The sequence below is a fragment of the Dinoponera quadriceps genome, unplaced genomic scaffold (assembly GCF_001313825.1).
Source record: "Dinoponera quadriceps isolate SergipeBrazil2010 unplaced genomic scaffold, ASM131382v1 scaffold2110, whole genome shotgun sequence".
Lineage (NCBI taxonomy): Eukaryota > Metazoa > Arthropoda > Insecta > Hymenoptera > Formicidae > Dinoponera > Dinoponera quadriceps.
In genome coordinates, this window is record NW_014556168.1 from 222,971 (window position 1) to 241,094 (window position 18,124).

At 48.2% G+C, this 18,124-nt stretch overlaps 1 protein-coding gene across 1 annotated transcript in view; it reads left to right on the forward strand.

Annotated features, from left to right (window-relative positions):
* The window catches only part of LOC106747088 (protein gooseberry-neuro), a 25,707-nt gene that overhangs the window by 1,112 nt on the left and 6,471 nt on the right, over positions 1–18,124 (forward strand). The window contains exons 2-3 of the mRNA XM_014624367.1: positions 2,254–2,567; positions 8,433–8,544. Coding sequence (XP_014479853.1) covers positions 2,254–2,567; positions 8,433–8,544 — 426 coding nt within the window. The remainder of the gene's footprint in view (positions 1–2,253; positions 2,568–8,432; positions 8,545–18,124) is intronic.

An 18,124-nucleotide genomic window follows, 5' to 3' on the forward strand; every position in this document is an offset into this window, starting at 1 on the left:
TATATATATATATATATATATTCTATCGGCCAATTAACAATCACAATTCGATAAGGAAAAAGAATAACAGAGGCTGATGTCACGTGTCGATATCACGTCGTGTCTGATGACTATCGCTTTCGCCGTACAATTGGAAATTTCCGCTAATCGCCTATAATTCGACAGGATGAAAGGATATCAGCGTCAACCGGTCTATTCAGCGTAAGAGATATCAGGAGAGACCGGGTTAATTTAACTCCAGAGTTATGTTGGTCGTCATTTCATTTATAATAATAATAACAATCGCGCATGTGTATTTATCGTGAGAGAAACAGTGGAGACAGAATCGCAGTGTTTTTTTTTTTCTTTTTGAAACATGGGTAATTTTAAACGTTGAGAAAGATTGTTCCTTCATAGTCTAACCAAGTAGAGAAATTTAACGCTCCCTTTAGAAGCAAAGCACGGATGTAATAGTGCCACTAGAATATTAATATTGTCAGTATCCACATTATTTGTGGGAAGATAAAATTGCTCGCAGCGTGTAAGGCACATGTTGAATATTCTCAGCCAATCCGTACACGGTGAATCCATCTTCCACGCCTAAACCGATCCTTAAGTTCCAGTAAATTCGATTCCCCTGAAAAACCCTATGCTCAATCGCCAAATCAATAGTCGATTCCACTTAACGTGTTGCAAAAACGGGCACGTTCTACGTTCTAGAAGCGACATATCGCAATTTCCATTTCATTGTATCCCTCGCACTAAATCTCACACGACCAAAACGGCATGTCTTGAGCCGACCCGACCCGCGGTGTCTCGTAATCCCAAAATTCTCGTCGAGCAATTTTGGTCGCCTTATTCCCAGTCGTTCGTGAAATAAGTACGTCTCCTCGTTGGTGAGTGGCCGGCGTAAAAATCGTAGTTACAATAAACATGGTAATTTCGCGGCGCACGCGAGGGAGAATACGCGCGGCAGGTACGCGACCCAAACGAAATAACGCATCCCAACAGGCCGGCTCGCATCGGCGTGACGAAAGCGACGATTATCGTCGTTAATGCGAGCGCGTGGCCAAAAACTAGCCCGAGCCGAGAGAGGATCCCGGCCGATCGAAAATTACGACGATTACTTTCCGACAATAAGATTTCCGTTGTTCCATGCGCGCGCGCGCGCGCATCCGCGCGCACGACGGCAGGCGATTATTATAATTATCCGTCTCCCGTTGTATGTACTCGGAGCATCCGTAATGCGTAAACATAGTAATTACGCGTGCGGCACCGCGCATGCACTTACCCGGGGTCTGATGATACGGGAGCTAATGTCACGTACGGAAGGGTGGCTAATTCGACTAACGATCCGACTTTATACTCGTTAGTGCTGGAAACGGCCTCGTGCACGCCTCCTCGCGCACGCATAACTCGCGCAATTTTACGGCTGTTAACCGTGTTTTTGGTATCCTCCTCGTGAGAGAGCGCGCGCGCGCGCCGTCCTCTTATCTGATTTCATGTTTGCGTACCCCAGCTACGATTCCAGCGTTAATTTCAAGCCTAATCACGACGCGACCGCGCCTACGGATCCTCTCTCAAAATCACTTCTCCTTCACCCTACTCTCAGCCCCCCTACCCTCTTCCCCTCCCCCCCCCCCCCTTGTGTCTTTTCAACGGAAAGGCGAAGTGCGTTTATTTCCGCGATATTTCCTTATCAACTCGAGTCGATATTTTGTTGCTTCTCCGACGCTCTTAAGGATAGTTTGCGCTTATTTAGACGGCCTGTAAACTAATAAAAATCTATTTTCACGATACTGACGTTTTTTTAATTTCTCTCTTGAACCTTTAATTCTATAAATTAGATTTTAATGCTACTTTCAACAACTTACTTTCACGTTCGAAACAGCGAAAACGTAAATTTAGGACATTATCACAGTCGATCTAGGGGTTATGCTATATTATAAGAATTGAAATTGAGCTCGCTTTGCTATCTTAGCTCCTACTGTGTTGTAGAATTAAAGGCTTAATACAGAGCCCAGTATTTCAACTCGGGAACTTTTACGAAAAGGATGAGATTTTTTTACGGCCGTTTGACATGGACAATGTAACGAGATTGTTGATGGAATTTTTGTTCGCTTAATTATGCCATTCCACAGCGGAACTGTGAAAATGACGAATTGCGATATACCGGGACTTGAGATCGGACTGAGAGATCGAATCGCTTCCACAATTTCACAATCGCGCCGAACAATCGTCGTATTTTATCGACACTTGGGTCATTTCTTACAGGACAAGGGCGAATGAATCAGCTAGGTGGGGTCTTTATCAACGGACGACCTCTCCCTAATCATATTCGCCTGAAAATCGTAGAAATGGCCGCCGCGGGAGTCCGACCTTGCGTGATCTCCAGGCAGCTCCGCGTTTCTCACGGCTGTGTTTCGAAAATCCTGAACCGATATCAGGAGACTGGGTCCATCCGCCCGGGCGTGATAGGCGGTAGCAAGCCTCGAGTGGCCACACCGGAAGTCGAGGCGAGAATCGAGGAATTAAAACGAGACAATCCGGGAATATTTTCTTGGGAGATTAGGGACAAGCTTATGAAGGTGAGTGTACCAGATCGTCCGTCGTAACGTTCATTATTCGGATAAGATCGCGATGAGGAACAAAGCAAAATACCTGAACCGATAGAAAAATCCAGATCCAAGTGGGAAGCATTAATATTCATAAAAATCGTAAGGACGTGCACACGTTAAAAAAGGAGAGATCGTTTTAAGAAATTTAGAAAAGCATGCACGATTAAAAGTACCGAAAAATAATGAATGAACATGAAAAGTGAGGAAAATTGGAAAGGTGACGAAAAGCGCGAGCTGTGCGAAAATAAACAGCGAACAATTTTGTATCGAGAAACAGTCCACTGAACATGGGGAATGTGTTAAAAGTATGCAAAAATAATGTTAAATGAACACACCTCATCTTGTCAACATATATTGGATGTGTTAATTGAATATTATATTTGTACGAAAATAAATGCTTTGCTGGCACAGCAAACTGTTAATTACTATGGTGACAGCAAAGAGATTTGCTTGGACAATGCAAAGATTTATTAAAAGTATTAATTGCTATTTGCTGAGCATATAGATGGCGAAACAATTTGATTACGCCAACTAAATTTTCTCGCTGTCGCAACGACGTTTCGCCGCAACAACAAAATTATTTGTTCCGCATAACAAATCTTTTTGCCGCGACTTCACTGATGATCATTAACAATTTGCTGCGTCAGCAACAAATTTCTCACCGTGTGTGCACCTTTTAACGCATATTCCCGCGCTTTTTAACACGTCTCCCATATTAGAGTAACGCCAAATTTCAACCGTTTCTAACATAAAGTTTTTTTACCGCGTGTAAGACGTATTTTTGGCACTCGGGGCGTCGAGTTGCATTTTCGAGTCGCGAGTCGTCGCTCGTTATTCCAATCACGCGGGGCACTTTTCCAGCCGCGAAAAATCCGCGAGCCATCGCTCGACCCCTCGATCGAACCTGGACGTTTCCACGCGGTTACTCGTGTCTCTATCTCTCCCGGGGATCATACTCAATGGGGCTTTTTAATCTTGTGCACGAGGCGTGCACGAGGCGAGCGGGGTACGTGAGCGCCCCGAGGCAACTCGCGTGTCCTTTAATACGTTACTGACCGCCGTCTACACCCACGCCTCATTGGCGTAACACCTCCGCGTCTCGATTTTCGAGTATGCAAATGGACTTTTCCGTGAATAATCTCTTCCGCGTGCTCCTCGAACCCCGACGTATCGTCCGATGCCTCCTGCCGATAAAAATGCCGTCGTAGCGTACGGAGAAGAAGATATTACCATAAGCGGCGAGGGTTAATTACCCGCGCTATGTCTCGGGCTGAGCCAAGTTTGAGGATACATTTAATTACGAATTATTATCGCGCGCACGCGATGTTGCGTAGGCGTTGGCGAATATTACGAGTATGAGGAGAAAAATGTCGAAACAAGAGTCACAACCCGAGTGGAAAACTCATTTAGTTTGGACTCGAAGAAAAGTTTGAGTCGTGTGAACGGTTCAGCCAGAATTCTCTGAACCAAAGATTTGCTTACCCTGAAACGAAAATGGAAAAGATTTCGTTTCAGAGAACCGAATTTTGGTCCTCGCAATTATAATATTTATTTGTCCACATCCGAACCAAATCTTGCTCGCTAACTAAATGATTATCTCGGTGAATCAACAATTACTTCTTCCCCGCGTGTCCGAAGTTCTTTCAATTACGCGAGACGAATATCCGGCCGGAGGAGAGCAGAAGTCGAGGGCGAAAAATCGCCGGTGGATCGCGCGGTCATTTAAATCGGGTACCATTTTTAATGCACCCCCTCCCCCCTCTGTCTCGATCGGCGTAAATCCTAATCCACGTTCGAGCGCGGCCCTGTTTTTATTTGCGATCACGTTGATCGCCGACGCGGTAGCGCTCGTCTCTCCCGAAGCAACAAAAGTCAAGTATCGGATCACTCGAGGCCCCTCGAGTATCTCTACGTGTCTCCGCGATAAGATCGACGGCGGTTCTCAAACCGAAACCGTGCGAAATCCCGACGGAGGAAGGGGTTCGCCCTCCTTGGATGCTGGAACGCCTCCCTTGCCGAGGGCGATCTCTTCGATAGAGAGATAAATCGCGCCCGGGAGAAACAACGCGCGCATCGGCCGCGAGAGCGACAATAAGGAGCAAATATATCGATCGGATCGTGGAAAAGGGGGAAAAACGCGCGAGATAACCAGCGGAGGAGAGAAAGAAAGCGAGTCGCCGGTGAACGAAGTCGCGGAAGGAGGCGAAGGGTGTGCGACGAGCGAACGGGAACGGCGGGAGTGCGAAGGGACGCGCGAAAGGGGAAGAAGTCGGACGAAGGAGAGCAAGAAAGAGAGAGAGAGAGAGCGAGGAAAAGCGAGCGAAGGAGAAACGAGGAAAGTATCGGCTACGAGCACCGAAAGGAGCACCGTTCGGCGACCAAGACGACGACGACGACGGGCGAATTCGAGGGAGAGCGGAGAGAAGGAAGGACGAAAAATGGTTTCGAGAACACGTACGCCGCTGCAGTTGTGGAGGCAGGCCGGTCGTGCCCGGCATTAATACGGCATTTAATGTTGGAAGGAGGCGTTCCTGGACCCGAGGCCCCCAGGGCGCCTCTCTCCTCGTCGCTCCCGGGGCCCGGCTGCCTCGTCGGGCCTCGTCCCGTCTTTCTCTTCCTGTCATCGCCCCGGACCCGACGCCTCGGCCACCACCGACAGAAGGATCGTTATTGTTTCTGAGATCGGCGATCCGGGAGATAGCGATCGACACCGACGACCCCCTTTTCTTTTTTCCTCTTTCTCCTTTTTTTACCTCCATCTCCTATCTCTTTCCCCTTCCCGCCCTTCCTCACCGTTTCGTTCTCTCTCTCTCCCTCGTTCTTTTTCGCGCTTCTTCCTGCTCTTCCTCCTTTTAAATCTTCGGCAAAGGCAAAAGGCAGTTCTTTCACCTTGGCTCGCGGGATAATGCTCACTCGATCTTACCTCACGCTTTCTTTATTTATCTCGTTCTCTTTAGCGAATCGCCCGTTCGGCACGCACTCGATCGCACCGGCGATAACGCCGATCGGTATCTGTGCGTGCGTGCGTGCGGAGATTTTCGCGGCTCGGCGAGACGATGCGAATAAGGTGTGGCGATGGTCGCGAGATTTTCTTCGTGTGTAATAACAATCTTTTTACACGGAGGGTACAAAAAGCGCGGAGATCATAGAGTTCAATGGATACTACATTCTGTAACTCTTTTCGTCTCCCGTAATGGTCGCAGCGGAGCACAAGACCGCGAAACTACCGCAATTAAGGAGGAACCGCGTCTCCCGGGATAACGGATCGCGCGATTGTTGTTTACTGAAACGTTAATCCTCTCCGTAACCTGTGGAGATGTGGTAATTAAAAACTGGCTAATGATCGCGCGGCTATTCATCCATTCATCCATTCATCTCTCTCCGGCTCTCTTTCTCTCTCTCTCTCTCTCTCTCTCTCTTTCTCTCTTTCTCTTTCTGTCTCGTATTCTTTTGAGACGCGTGAAATTGTCTTGTGTCTTAAAAGAAACAGATATTTCGACGATCATGCGGTAAATCGGCTTTTATTTTGTATCTGTTTTCTTTTCACTCACGGTCAGAAAATGCGGATTTCTTGAATCACCATGACTTGATGAGAAAAATGTGCGTAGACACGAGCGTACTCTTTGCAATTATTGTGACTTGACGATTTTTATCCTGACAACAACTATGCTCAATTTTTCGGCCGCAAAGAGCATCTGCGTCTACTCTGTCAGTATGTTAAGCCCGAGACAGCTAAAAAGTCCATTTAGTTGACTATCAGATAAAATTCTTTCTTTGGACACGGACGAACAAATATTCTAGTAATGAGAATCAAAGTTCGGATCTTCGAACCAAAGGTTTTCTGAAACGAAAATAAAAAAGATTTGGTTCTCGCAACCGGAACATTCGTTTGCTCATATCCACACGAGAATTTGGTTTGAGTCAATCAAATGTTGTTCCTGAGCTTGTATATTTCTCCTTTAAATAAAAACCACACAAAACGATCCGAAAGATCAAGATGAAAAGTGGCGATCGCCCTTAACGCGGGAGGATGAGGCAACTAACGCGGATTTTACTTCGTTCCGTCAATTAGCCGATTGAACTGAGACAAAGGCTCGAAATCTCATCCGCTAGGATGACACGACAAAACGCCACGACCTGATGATCCGCGTCACTTTACCACGGAAAGATTGCTATCGATTGCCACGGTTATCTACGCGCTTCGTCGTCGAAACGCCGGGCAACCTGATTTCGCCAAGGTATTCTACCGTGGTGAAGGCGCGCGCGCGTAACGGTGCCCGGCACAATGTATAATAACACTGAATCTCAACGGCGCAAATGTGTATGCCGACGGGAAAATAATCGCGCCAAATTGTAGTGCAGTAGCCTGCAGTTACAAATGCCAGACGCGGGTCGACGGTGCGCACGTAACTCTACGATCGATCAATTCGCATTCGCCCGTATCTAAGAACGAAGAGGTGAGCCCTCGATCGAGACTGTAAACGTACGCGACTTTACGTAAACCCCGGCGATCTCTATTCGAGACATTTTTCCAACCGGTTCCGTCGAAAAAATCGCGATATGATCGTTCGTTTTGACAAAGTCCTTCCGCAGGCAAGAGGCTTTCACGATGGATGGATTTTTCGAATCTGTCGAGCGTCACTTGCATCCGATCGAGACGCGAATCTTTACGCAAATCTAGCTGCCTCCCTATTCGCGAAATTTCGCACGGATCTATGTTGAGAACCATTTTTCTAATGAATGTTACTATAACGTTAGTAATAATAACCTTACATATACATTGTTGCTACTGTTTTTACGATTAAAACCCCCAAAAATATATAGTTAAGATCGAAAATAACTGTAACTTCTCTCAGTGTAGAAACGTATGAGACTTCATATAAACCTAACGATCTCTACATTGAGAGAAATTATAATTATTTTCGGTGTCAATCGTAACCTTTTTACAGTTTTAACCAGAAAAAAATAGTAGTAACAACATGCATATAAGGTTATTATCACTAACCCTACAGTAACATTTATTAGAAAATTGACTGACTCTAATTCTTTTGTTACGATGATTATAGTTACATATATTAAACATTTTTCTCTCGGTGCAAGAAATTTCGAACGGTATTTGAAACAGCGCGGCAAAGTAGCCGATCGTTTCGAACACGGAGATAAGTTCTTTTACTGACACAGCAAAATCGTAAATTACTATAGTGTGCAGTTAGTTACTATAGTGATAGCAAAAAGATTTGTTGCGCGGGCAAAACGATTTTGCCGTCGTAGAACATCGTTGCGACAGCAATAAAATTTAATTGGCGCAAACAAATTATATTGCCGTCCTAGTGTCCAGCAAACAGCAATTAATACTCTTAACAAATCTTTTTGTTGTCCACACAAATCCTTTTGCTGTCCAAATAAATCTCTTTGCTGTCACCATAGTAACTAACAATTTGCTATGCCAGCAAAAGATTCCTCTCCATGTACGAGACCTGTTTGCACGCAGTAGGGTTTCATGGATTCGCCGAGAGTTAATTTTCGAGTTCCATTCGACCGAGACTAGAAACTTTATATAAAACGATCTTCCATGATCTCTAAACAATTTCGAATAGTCTAACGTTCAAAACAGCGCGACAGAATGGTCTTAACCGATTTTAACGAGAGATTCGTCCGCATGCGGGAAGGCTTCACGGATCCGCCAAGCATCAATTCCATCCGACTGAGACTAGAAACCGTACGAGACTTTACACGAAACGATCTCCGACGATCACTAAGAAATTTCGTACAGTCTCGCGTTGAAAATACACGACAAAGTGGTCGATCGTTTTAACGAGATCCGTTCGCACGCAGGAGGGTTTCACGGATCCGCCGAGCGTCAGCTCCATCAGTAGACTTCTCCGGGGTGGCCGGCCGGGGGATGACGGAAAGAAGGATTACACCATCGACGGCATCCTGGGCGGTGGTAAGTTCCCATTTTTTTCCCCCTTACTCATCTCTCCTCGCGACGCCGAGTTCGGTTCCTCCACGTTTTTCTATCGCCGAGCGTCCGCGCCATAGCGAAACGAACGAACGAGCGAAGCCGCGCAAACGAAAGCGGTGCGAAATTCATCGGACAGTCCAAGGGTTAATTACCCCTTTTAGGCTGTCAGCGGTGAAAAAGAAGTCCGTACGGGCGCAGCGGGCCCGATAGCAAAGTACGCCGCGCCCTGCGCGGATATCGCGCGAGAAATATGGAACGCGCAGGAGGCGAGAGGAAAAAAAAGTCGCGAGATCCCCATCGTCCCGGAGAGGGCATCAAGAGCTTTTAACCTCCCTCGGGCCTATAGACCGAGTTTGACGTACGCGGCCGTGTATACGGGGGCCTTAAGCGCCTCCGTTCGCGGTTAGACCGAGTTAGGCCGAATGAGCCGGAGCAGCCGGCGGGATTTAATCTCCGGTGGGCGTGAGCGGGATTAGCCAGCTTGCCCACACGTCCGACAAACGGATTACAGAAGTGTCAATATCTTACGGGGCGCGTATATTATCCCTCTTCCTTCGTCCCTGCGTCGTCTTCCTCCTCCCGAGACTCCCGAGGCAGCTTCGCGCGGACTCCTCCAGCTGCTTTCCGCACTACTTTCTAATCGAACGTTTGCTTTACTGGGAAAATAAAAATTGGCCGCCCGTGTGATGCAATTCGGATTTAGTCACCAGGCCTAGTTTTTCGCCGTCGGAGCTAAAAACTAGGTACAGGAACAGAAAATTAGTTGAATCAACTAAATCTCAGTTATATTATATGGACTAATTTTTAGCTGTGAGAACTGATGCTTTTTTTCCGTGTTCGCTTCAATTGATCTCATTGTGATCTCATTGTTAATCTGTGAAATTGAGGAGCCTCGTAAGTGAGAAGGGAATTTATTAAAGCGGTGTGATTGCGGTTTAAATTGGCGCTGATCTTGGAACGTCTCGACAATGTTATGCTTGAGTGTTTACTTTCGCTGATTTTCGAATAACAGCCATCCAGTCACTAGGATAAAAAAGTGAAATAATGGTCGCTTCTTGGGAGAAAAGGTGACAAAAAGTAACCTCTCAGGCATCGAAATGGTGACTAAAATGATATATTTTTTGTCAAATTCTAAAAGTAATTAAGGCCATTTAAGCAAGAAAGTAACATTCACTCTCACCTTCCTGGATTTATTTTTGGATAACTTAACACACAGAATTCTTTTCATAGTACGGTTTGAAAATTCGTAGCAAGGATCAAGGATAGAAACGGTACAAATACGCTTTCGGAGCAATTTTATTAAAAGAGATAACAAAAATGGATATAGAACATCTATATTTTACAAACTGCAGCAGATCAGGGGGGGGGGGGGAATGACTACNTTAGTGACTTGTCGAGAAAAAGTGACAAAAAGTGACTTGAGCGACTGAATGGCAGCGCTGAAATAATAACGGTCTCTTGAAGTTTGTCCCGCGACATTGATATTGTAAGACCGAGTACCACTTAAGAGGGACGAGGACCGAAACGTTTGGTTTCAATGTATTGAGATTTAGTAAAATCAATTTGACTAAGAATATAGTCTCGCTGTTTAAAGAGATTGCACTACGAGTTCTGTGCGTTAAAATTAGCTCATATTTGCCCACAAGTTCTTTTGACTCTCACCGATTGGAAAGAAACTCGTTCATTCATCGAATCACCGATAGCCGACCGATGTGTTCCACATTCCATCGGATTATGTTGTTTCAACGACATACGGAGGGAGGGGGGGAAGGGGGGGGGGCTAATTATAATACGAGATGTAAATCACATTCCTCGGGTCGCGCGATTCCGATTACGAGTACCTGCGTCCATTGATCCGATCTGGATTCCGGACTTCTTCCGACGAAATAACATGATTCTCAAGCCGGGCTTTATCCATGGACGACGTCGAGCCACGTCGTTACGAGCGCGAAGCGAGAATCTGTTTTCGTGATTGATACAGGTAGACACGGAGGAATTAGCGGTACAGGTGTCCCAAAGTCTTAAAAAGTCAGACCGAGGCGAGGATGCTGCCGGGGTCGAGAAAAGATCCTTCGATCGTGGACCGTCGAGAATGTGAGGAAAGAAGTCGAGGGCCAAGAGGCAAGAGCGGGCCTCAAGGCCCAAGGGCCCCGCGAGGGTCCCGCGGAGATCAAACGGGCCGCCTGCCACACGTCGACAGTGGTGCTCATTTGCGGCCCCGCCGTGTCTTCCCGTCTATCCTCTAATTAATCTAATCGTGCCGATTGCTTTTACGATGCCCGCGTCAGATGCGATGCAACTTCGACGACGTTTCGCGGGCAATCGAAGCGCGACTTCCCGTCGAAACGTTTTGCGCCCCCCCCCCCCTTCCCCCCGAATAAACGCAAACGAGAAGGCGATAAAAAAAAAGAAAGAGAGAGAGAGAGAGAGAACAAAAAGAAATCGGGCGGTCATAAATTACCAGAAGCATTCGATAAATTTTGAAAAACAGTGATTAAAGCCTCGGGACAGGCGCAAATTTTGCCGATAAGAAGGCGCCTCGGAAGAAACGGTTGTGCGCGCCGGGCTAACGACGAAACCGTCAATTACAGATGCGTATCGCGTTCGGCACGGTTAATTATGCGGGATTCGCGATATGTAATTGCCGCACGCGCTTCGTAATTTTTCCCGAAAATTGCGACGATAGAAATCTCGTCCTCGCGCGGCTCGCCGTCGTCCTTGCGCGCGCCGGTGCTCGCGCAAAAATGAATAATTATTTAACGAGCGGGTGCACGCATTCGGTCTCATTCGCGCTGCCGTTTATTCGTCATTAACTGCTTTCGCGGCCAGTAAAATTGATTAATGCCGATCAGCCGAATTAAAGCATCGGCGATGTAATTTGTACGCGCCGCGGCGCGCCACTTGCGCTGCGAATTTCGAGACAAAGAGGCGTCTCTCTCTCTCTCTCTCTTTCCTCCGCACACCGCCGCGCCGTGGAAATAAATAAACGCCGAAACGTACGGCGCTTTACGACTTCCTGCCATTACAATCCAACGAGAGAGAGAGAGAGAGAGAGAGAGAGAGAGAAAAATCACGTAAGTTGCTATTAAAATATCGCTAGTGCCGTTCACGGAGAAGAGATAATTCTCCTGGTAAAAGCTCATTAACTAAAAACTCATTAGATTTATTTAGAGGTGTATTAAGGTGCGAAGCGAGCGCGTGTATCTCTCTCTCTCTCTCTGTTAGACGCACCTAACGATTATTAATTAGTTACCGATATATCCGTCGATTCTAGACCTCAATGAAAATTTCTGGAACACCGGACGACACGCTCCATTTCGATTTCGCGTTCCGCTAAAGGCACGGTCGTCGCGTGCTCTAATGAAAATCCGGCGGCCGATCGGAGGCGGGCATCCGCGAGGACGATGCGAGGTGGTGTCCGCGCGTCATCCGTGCGAATCCGATTTAGTCTCTCTCGCTTTCCGCCGGCGGATAACGGAGTCGCCTCTTCGTGGTCGGCGCCGCGTGCGGTTGAATAACTTACGGACGAGTAAGTCCGTACTCGCGCGCGCATTAGGAAGCGAAGGCAATCGTGATAGGGAGCACCTCTGGACGGATATACTCGTACTATGGCGGAGGTGTCGGTTGGGTATAGGTGTCGGCAGGCGAGCGGGAATGACACGTAGCCTGTGGCTTTCTTATTCCTTCTTATTCCGTTCCTTTGGCTCCGGCCGCCGACGAGGGATTAGCCTAATGGGTCCTGCCCACCCCACGCCACCCCGCCTCTGCCCCCTCGCTGCACCACCACATGTGTATAATATGTATATCCTGATCATTCTCTCTCTCGTTCTCTCTCCCCCCATCCACCCCCTCTTTCTCTCTCTCTCTCTCTCTTTCTCTCCCTCTCGCTTTCTTTCTTTCTTTCTCTCTCTCTCTCTCTCTCTCTCTCCTCCTTCGCACCACATCTCTCAGATCGTCTCTCCGACACGATCAGGCCGAGAGGGAATATCCGCACGATGAACAACGCCGCTAAGTGATTCACAATCAGGTTTATTGATTGTATCGACGATCGACGATCGTTCTCACCGGGAATGCATCGCCGCCGCCGCCGACGCTCTCTCGGGATACTGTTTTTAATATTTAAGCACACCTCGACACACACCGCGCGATCATCCCTTTTCTTACGCGCTGCCGATTCGCTTGCATGATTCGCAATCAAATTTGTAGATTGCATCGCCGACCCCGACGTCCACCATTGTTCGGCCGTCGCGAGTTTCTCAGCGCGCTATTATCGGGCTATACGCGAGCGGTAGAGTCAATAACCATCTCTCTTGTGGCTGCGATAATCCCGAAACGGGCTCTCAGAACGTTCATTCGCGCACAATGTAAGTTGTTTCGCTTTACTCCGTGTCGGGGAACAGGAAGATCGATTATTTCGGCAAGATATATTCCAAAGTCACGCGTTAACATTAGAACCACCGAGCTTGGGTATCCCCGTTAAAACCGCCACAGGCGCCAATTTGGCTCCCATTTGTATCTTCGGTCGCCGAGAAGTCATTTTGCTATTCTTCGCATTATTTGAGAGATTATATTCACATTGAAAATGACAAAGTCTAGGAAAACTATCGACCAATATATATATATATATATAAATTTGTAGAAGATTCATAGCGATTTTAAAGGACAACGGAGCCAAAATGGCGTCATTCTAGTTATTAAGAGATCCGCATTGCACAATCGAGACGACATTGCAGCTCGAAAGTTTTATTGAACAAATTATTTTTTCTCAAGAACGAAAGATCAGTCGCATACTCGTTAAATTTATTTATAGCCCCTTTGCTCTATCGACGCTACATCGTGCGCATTACACTGTTGCTCCTCGCGGCCAGTTCGTAATCCTTATCTGCGGGATGTCGCGTAAGATCGCGGTCGACACATCGACGCAATGAAGGATGCGAAAGAAGTCGGGCGATTACACGGATGGGAAGAAAAAAGGCGCAAGGACGCGCGAGCAAAGGCACTGGGGGACTGTCGGGGTTGATATCAAAGCCTGTATCTAATGCGCTGCACGAATCGGGCTGCGAGCCGCGAGAAACGTGGATGCGATCCTTGTCACGCGAGGAGCGTATAATCCTCCGAGAGCGATACACACCCGTATCGTACGACGTGTGTCTTTACAGACGCGGCTTTACCTCCGGATTGTATATCGAGAGAGAGAGACATAGTCGGTAGTGTCTTGCACCAAGTGTGTGCGAAAGCGAGGTGCGCGCACAAAAGTGCGCAAATGTGCGAAAGTCAATGCGCACGAACTCTCTCAAATTCTCACACGCGTGAACTTTTAATATCGGGATCCGGATTATCCGGATAATCCGTATACACGCGGACTTAAGTAATCGGATAACAATTATTTTGTGTAATTCGAATTGTTGAATCGTCCGAATGTATCGTCCGAACGCTCGCAATTTTCAGCGGTGTGTAATTGTTCGTGCTAATGGTTGCTCGGGAATAAATGCGATTTACGTCGGTCACAGGACGGTTGCAACAGGTTTTTTCTTCGCATGTTTCGCAAAAAATACGACGAAGCGTACCTACGATTTACGAACATGCGCGGTAGATAGTCAGACCGGTAGATATGTGAATGGCAGAATTATATATGCACATGTGTACATATCTAATTTTGACGGCTGTCCGACTATCTATCGCGCATGTTCGTGAATCACAGCTTCGTTTCGTCGTATTTTATTGTGTTCTGAAGTATGCAAGAATTAATGGCGTTGAAGTTGTGCCGTTTCGTTAACCACCCCGAATCGCAGCCGAAATTCTGACGCTACTCTGACGCTCTTAAGGATAATTTGCGCCTACTTAGACAGCCTATAGACTGATAAAAACCTACTTCGACGATGCTGATACCTTCTGGCCTCTCTCTTAAATTTTTAATTCTACAGATAGAATTTTACCGACAATCTATTTTGATTAAAACAGCGAAAGCGGGAATTTAAGATATCGTCGGGACGAAAGTAAGAATTATATTATATTATTAGAATTGAAATTTAACCTATTTTGCTATTTCCGCTCTTACTGTGCTATAGAATTGAAAGTTTAACGTAAGGCCGAAATTTCAACTTGGGCAGTTTCTTCGGCATCCAACCCTCGCGAGATGCAAAAAGTATCAACTCCCACTTCCGGGACACACTACGCAGAATTGTACGTTAACGTGACGTCTTCTTTTGGTCTTACTCTCTTGACGCAACCATCAACTGCGCGAGAGGCGATTGCAGCGAGAAGTAAAGCGCACGCACGAAATATGCGAAGGACGGGGCAACATTCCCAAGGAATGCACCGCAGTGTCAAGTTCTTACGAAGCTGGAAGCTCGATATGAGACGCGAGAAAGCCGACACGTTCGCCTTCTTCGAAGAGACCACCAGCAATGCTAGGCGGGACTGATGGGCGGATTCTTATTTCATCTGGAAGCCTGTGAGAAGCCTATGCAGCATTTCTATTTCAGTCAGTGGTCAGTGGACAGGTCGGAACCGTGACGTTGCCAATGCTCACTCGAGATGTGAAGAATGAAAGAAAAACTAATCGCTTTCCGCGGTCGATACGTACGAAAAGTGCGTGAACGATGCGAAAAGCCGAAAACTATTCATTTTAATATATATATACATATTCTACCGCATTACCTGTGTTTCGACGTTAACGTTTACGTCAGTAATCCGAGACCGTCCGTGACGTTGCCAATGGTTCACTCGAGACCCGTCGAGACTGGAAAGAACCATCCATTTGTGCGTTTCTACCGGCCGGAAAGAAAAACGCACGATAACGCACGGCAAACATTCGGTTTGATCCGTATCTTACGGTGCGTAGTGCGTTGCGCCGAGTGACCCCTCTGCGAACCCGACGAAAATCCTCGAATGAATACGTAATAATTGTGAAACTCATAATCGAGACGCGATTGTTTGCGAGGATGAGGTCGGGAGTCTGGCAAATGAGAGAAAAGCCTGCAGCGTCATCGTACAACTTCTTACACGGACCACCAACGACGTGGCGGTCGAGATCGTGCCTGGGGATCGGGTACCTAAGGCCGGCCTAATTGTAGCGGTTAGCTGTGTCGATCTCTCTCGACATACCGGCACAAGTTGTCGTCGAGAACGACCAGCAACCCCCGGACTACCGGTCTCTCTCATCCCCCTCACTCCCTGCGTAGTACGCGCACGCATACACGGGCGTTGACAGGAAGACAGACTGTGCTCTTGGATGTCAACCGCTTCGAGGCTCATTGTTGGCGTTTTGAGGACATTTGTTACCATTTAGGGGGACCTCACACAGCCGCCGGAGGACCCCCATGAGCGACGGAGTGGGGAAGGTGGGACCGAGGGAAGAGAAGCCGGCTAGATTTATAACCTACGAAGGTGCGGCATCTTTTCCACCATTCAGCGGGCGATTCGATACGCGGAAAGCAAAAGGGACGAGTAGGAAAGCGACGATCCACATGCGACAACGGATGTTGCATCGCGGACCGGCAACTGCCGCGCGATTCTCGCTCGCAGCCGAGTCCAGGCTCCACCCCCGGCCCGGAAGGACGTATTGTGCACGCGTTTCTCGCGAATATCCTCTCTCGCGCGAAATACCCCCTGTTATTAGACTTCCAACTTTGGGAATATTGGGACCGCCACGATCGGACGAAGGAGAGAGAACCGAGGGTGTGGTTGAAGAAACACGACGTTCGGGAATGATCGAGATCTATCAGCTATACGGAACTGCAGGGAAATTCCCTCAAGTGACTCTCTCCGGTCCGAAAAGAAGGAGACCTCGGTCGTAACGGCGCATCATTTAACGGCGCGGGTCGTTTTGATCGATATTTACGATGACCTCTCGCCGGGCAATGTGTTAATCGTACATTGTGTACGTGAAATGACATTACGAAGAGCCGTGTACGAGATCGACGACGACGAAGGCGACAGGACGCGCGTGTACGAGCGCGCACTCAGCGGGGATGCTGACCGGCACATTTCTGGATGACGTTGCTACGAATGAGATATTTGCTCTCGACACCGCGGGGCCACCCCCTTCCCTCCTCCCTCCCCCACCGTAATTGATTACACGCGTCTTTTCACGCGATCTATTCAGAGCCCGATCGACCGCTTTTCATCGTCGAGAGGCCGATATTGATTGTGCCTATCAACGAGACAACCTGGCCTCGAGGCGCGCGCGCGCTTCCCGGCGACAAGATCGCCTGGAAGTGATGCGAATAACTCACCGCTGCAACATTTGTCGTTTGTCGATCTGCCGGCTACCGTCGCCGCGCAACACTGTGAACGTGAGTACGAGCGAGAGAGAGAGAGCCACGGTCAAATAGAAAAATGAGATACCGCTGTAATAATATCAGTTACCAACTGGCATCGGGTTATTCCTCTCTCTGATGAAGACTGTATTTCGAAATATCAAAGGGCCAGTGAAAACGCCCTATCCGGAAGTACTTATCCGATCGGGCCGAAAGTTACAAGATATATCCCTCCTATTTTCAGTAGTATATGATCACACTATTTTGGTATTTCATTATGTATGAACCTGTGATTGTTTTACCAATGAACCGGGATCGCTTGGTCTTGACTCTTCGGTTGAGAGTTCGGTTAAAAAGAACAGACCGCAAGATATTACTAAATACGCGAGATCACTTCGTCAGAGGTGCCCTCGCACCCTCGTGGCGGAGGGAAAGAGGAGCGGAAGAAGAAGATGAAGAAGAAATCCACCGACTCAGATCTTCGGTGTTCGTGAGAAAGTCGATGGTCGCGGCGAATTAGTCGCGCGAGAGGGCACGGGTATAAGCCAGAGCGTGAGCGAGAACCGCAGGATTTCCCTCTCTCTCTCTCTCTCTCTCAGTTTCTCTCTCTCGGTAAGGGAGAGTATCTCGAGCGAAGAGTCTCACGGAGCGTTCCGATACGCGCAGCTTAATTACACTCCCTCGGTATAATTGACATTTCCAGGCGGCGACGCGCTAACAGGGCGACCGTGCGCGATAAAACAATGGCGTGGCCGGGGCGATAATCTATAAAGCGTTTCATCGAGTGCCCGCCTCCCTGTCCCGGCGGTGAGCACGTTCGTTCTCTCATTACAAGTCCAACATATGGGCGCCTAAACGATCACACGCACACGGAGCCGACACCTCTCTGCCTCCCGCTCGCGCGCACCCGGCCGGTCTTTTTTACCTTTCTTCCGGCCGCGAGCGTTGGACGAGGAGGGTCGAACCGAGGATACTGGGAATCGAAAGGAGACGGGAAGAGCCCTCTGAGAGGACCGCCGATGTCAGAGGCCGCGCGAAGGAATGCTGACTCGCCGAACGCCGCCGCCCTGCCTTTCGAACGTTCCCGCGACGGCGGCCGCGCGAGAGAAACACACCTGGCCGCGCGCTCTGTGTGCCACCCCCGCTCCCAGGGAAAAAAGAACCGGACAAACGAGCCAATAACGATAATTGATAATTAGTCGCATTGATATCTTCGGCGGACGGAGGCGTCGGCGTCACCTCGGCCGCGCTCCAACGAGACGTCCGAGAGAGCGGAAAACGCGTGTCCCCCCCCCCCCCCC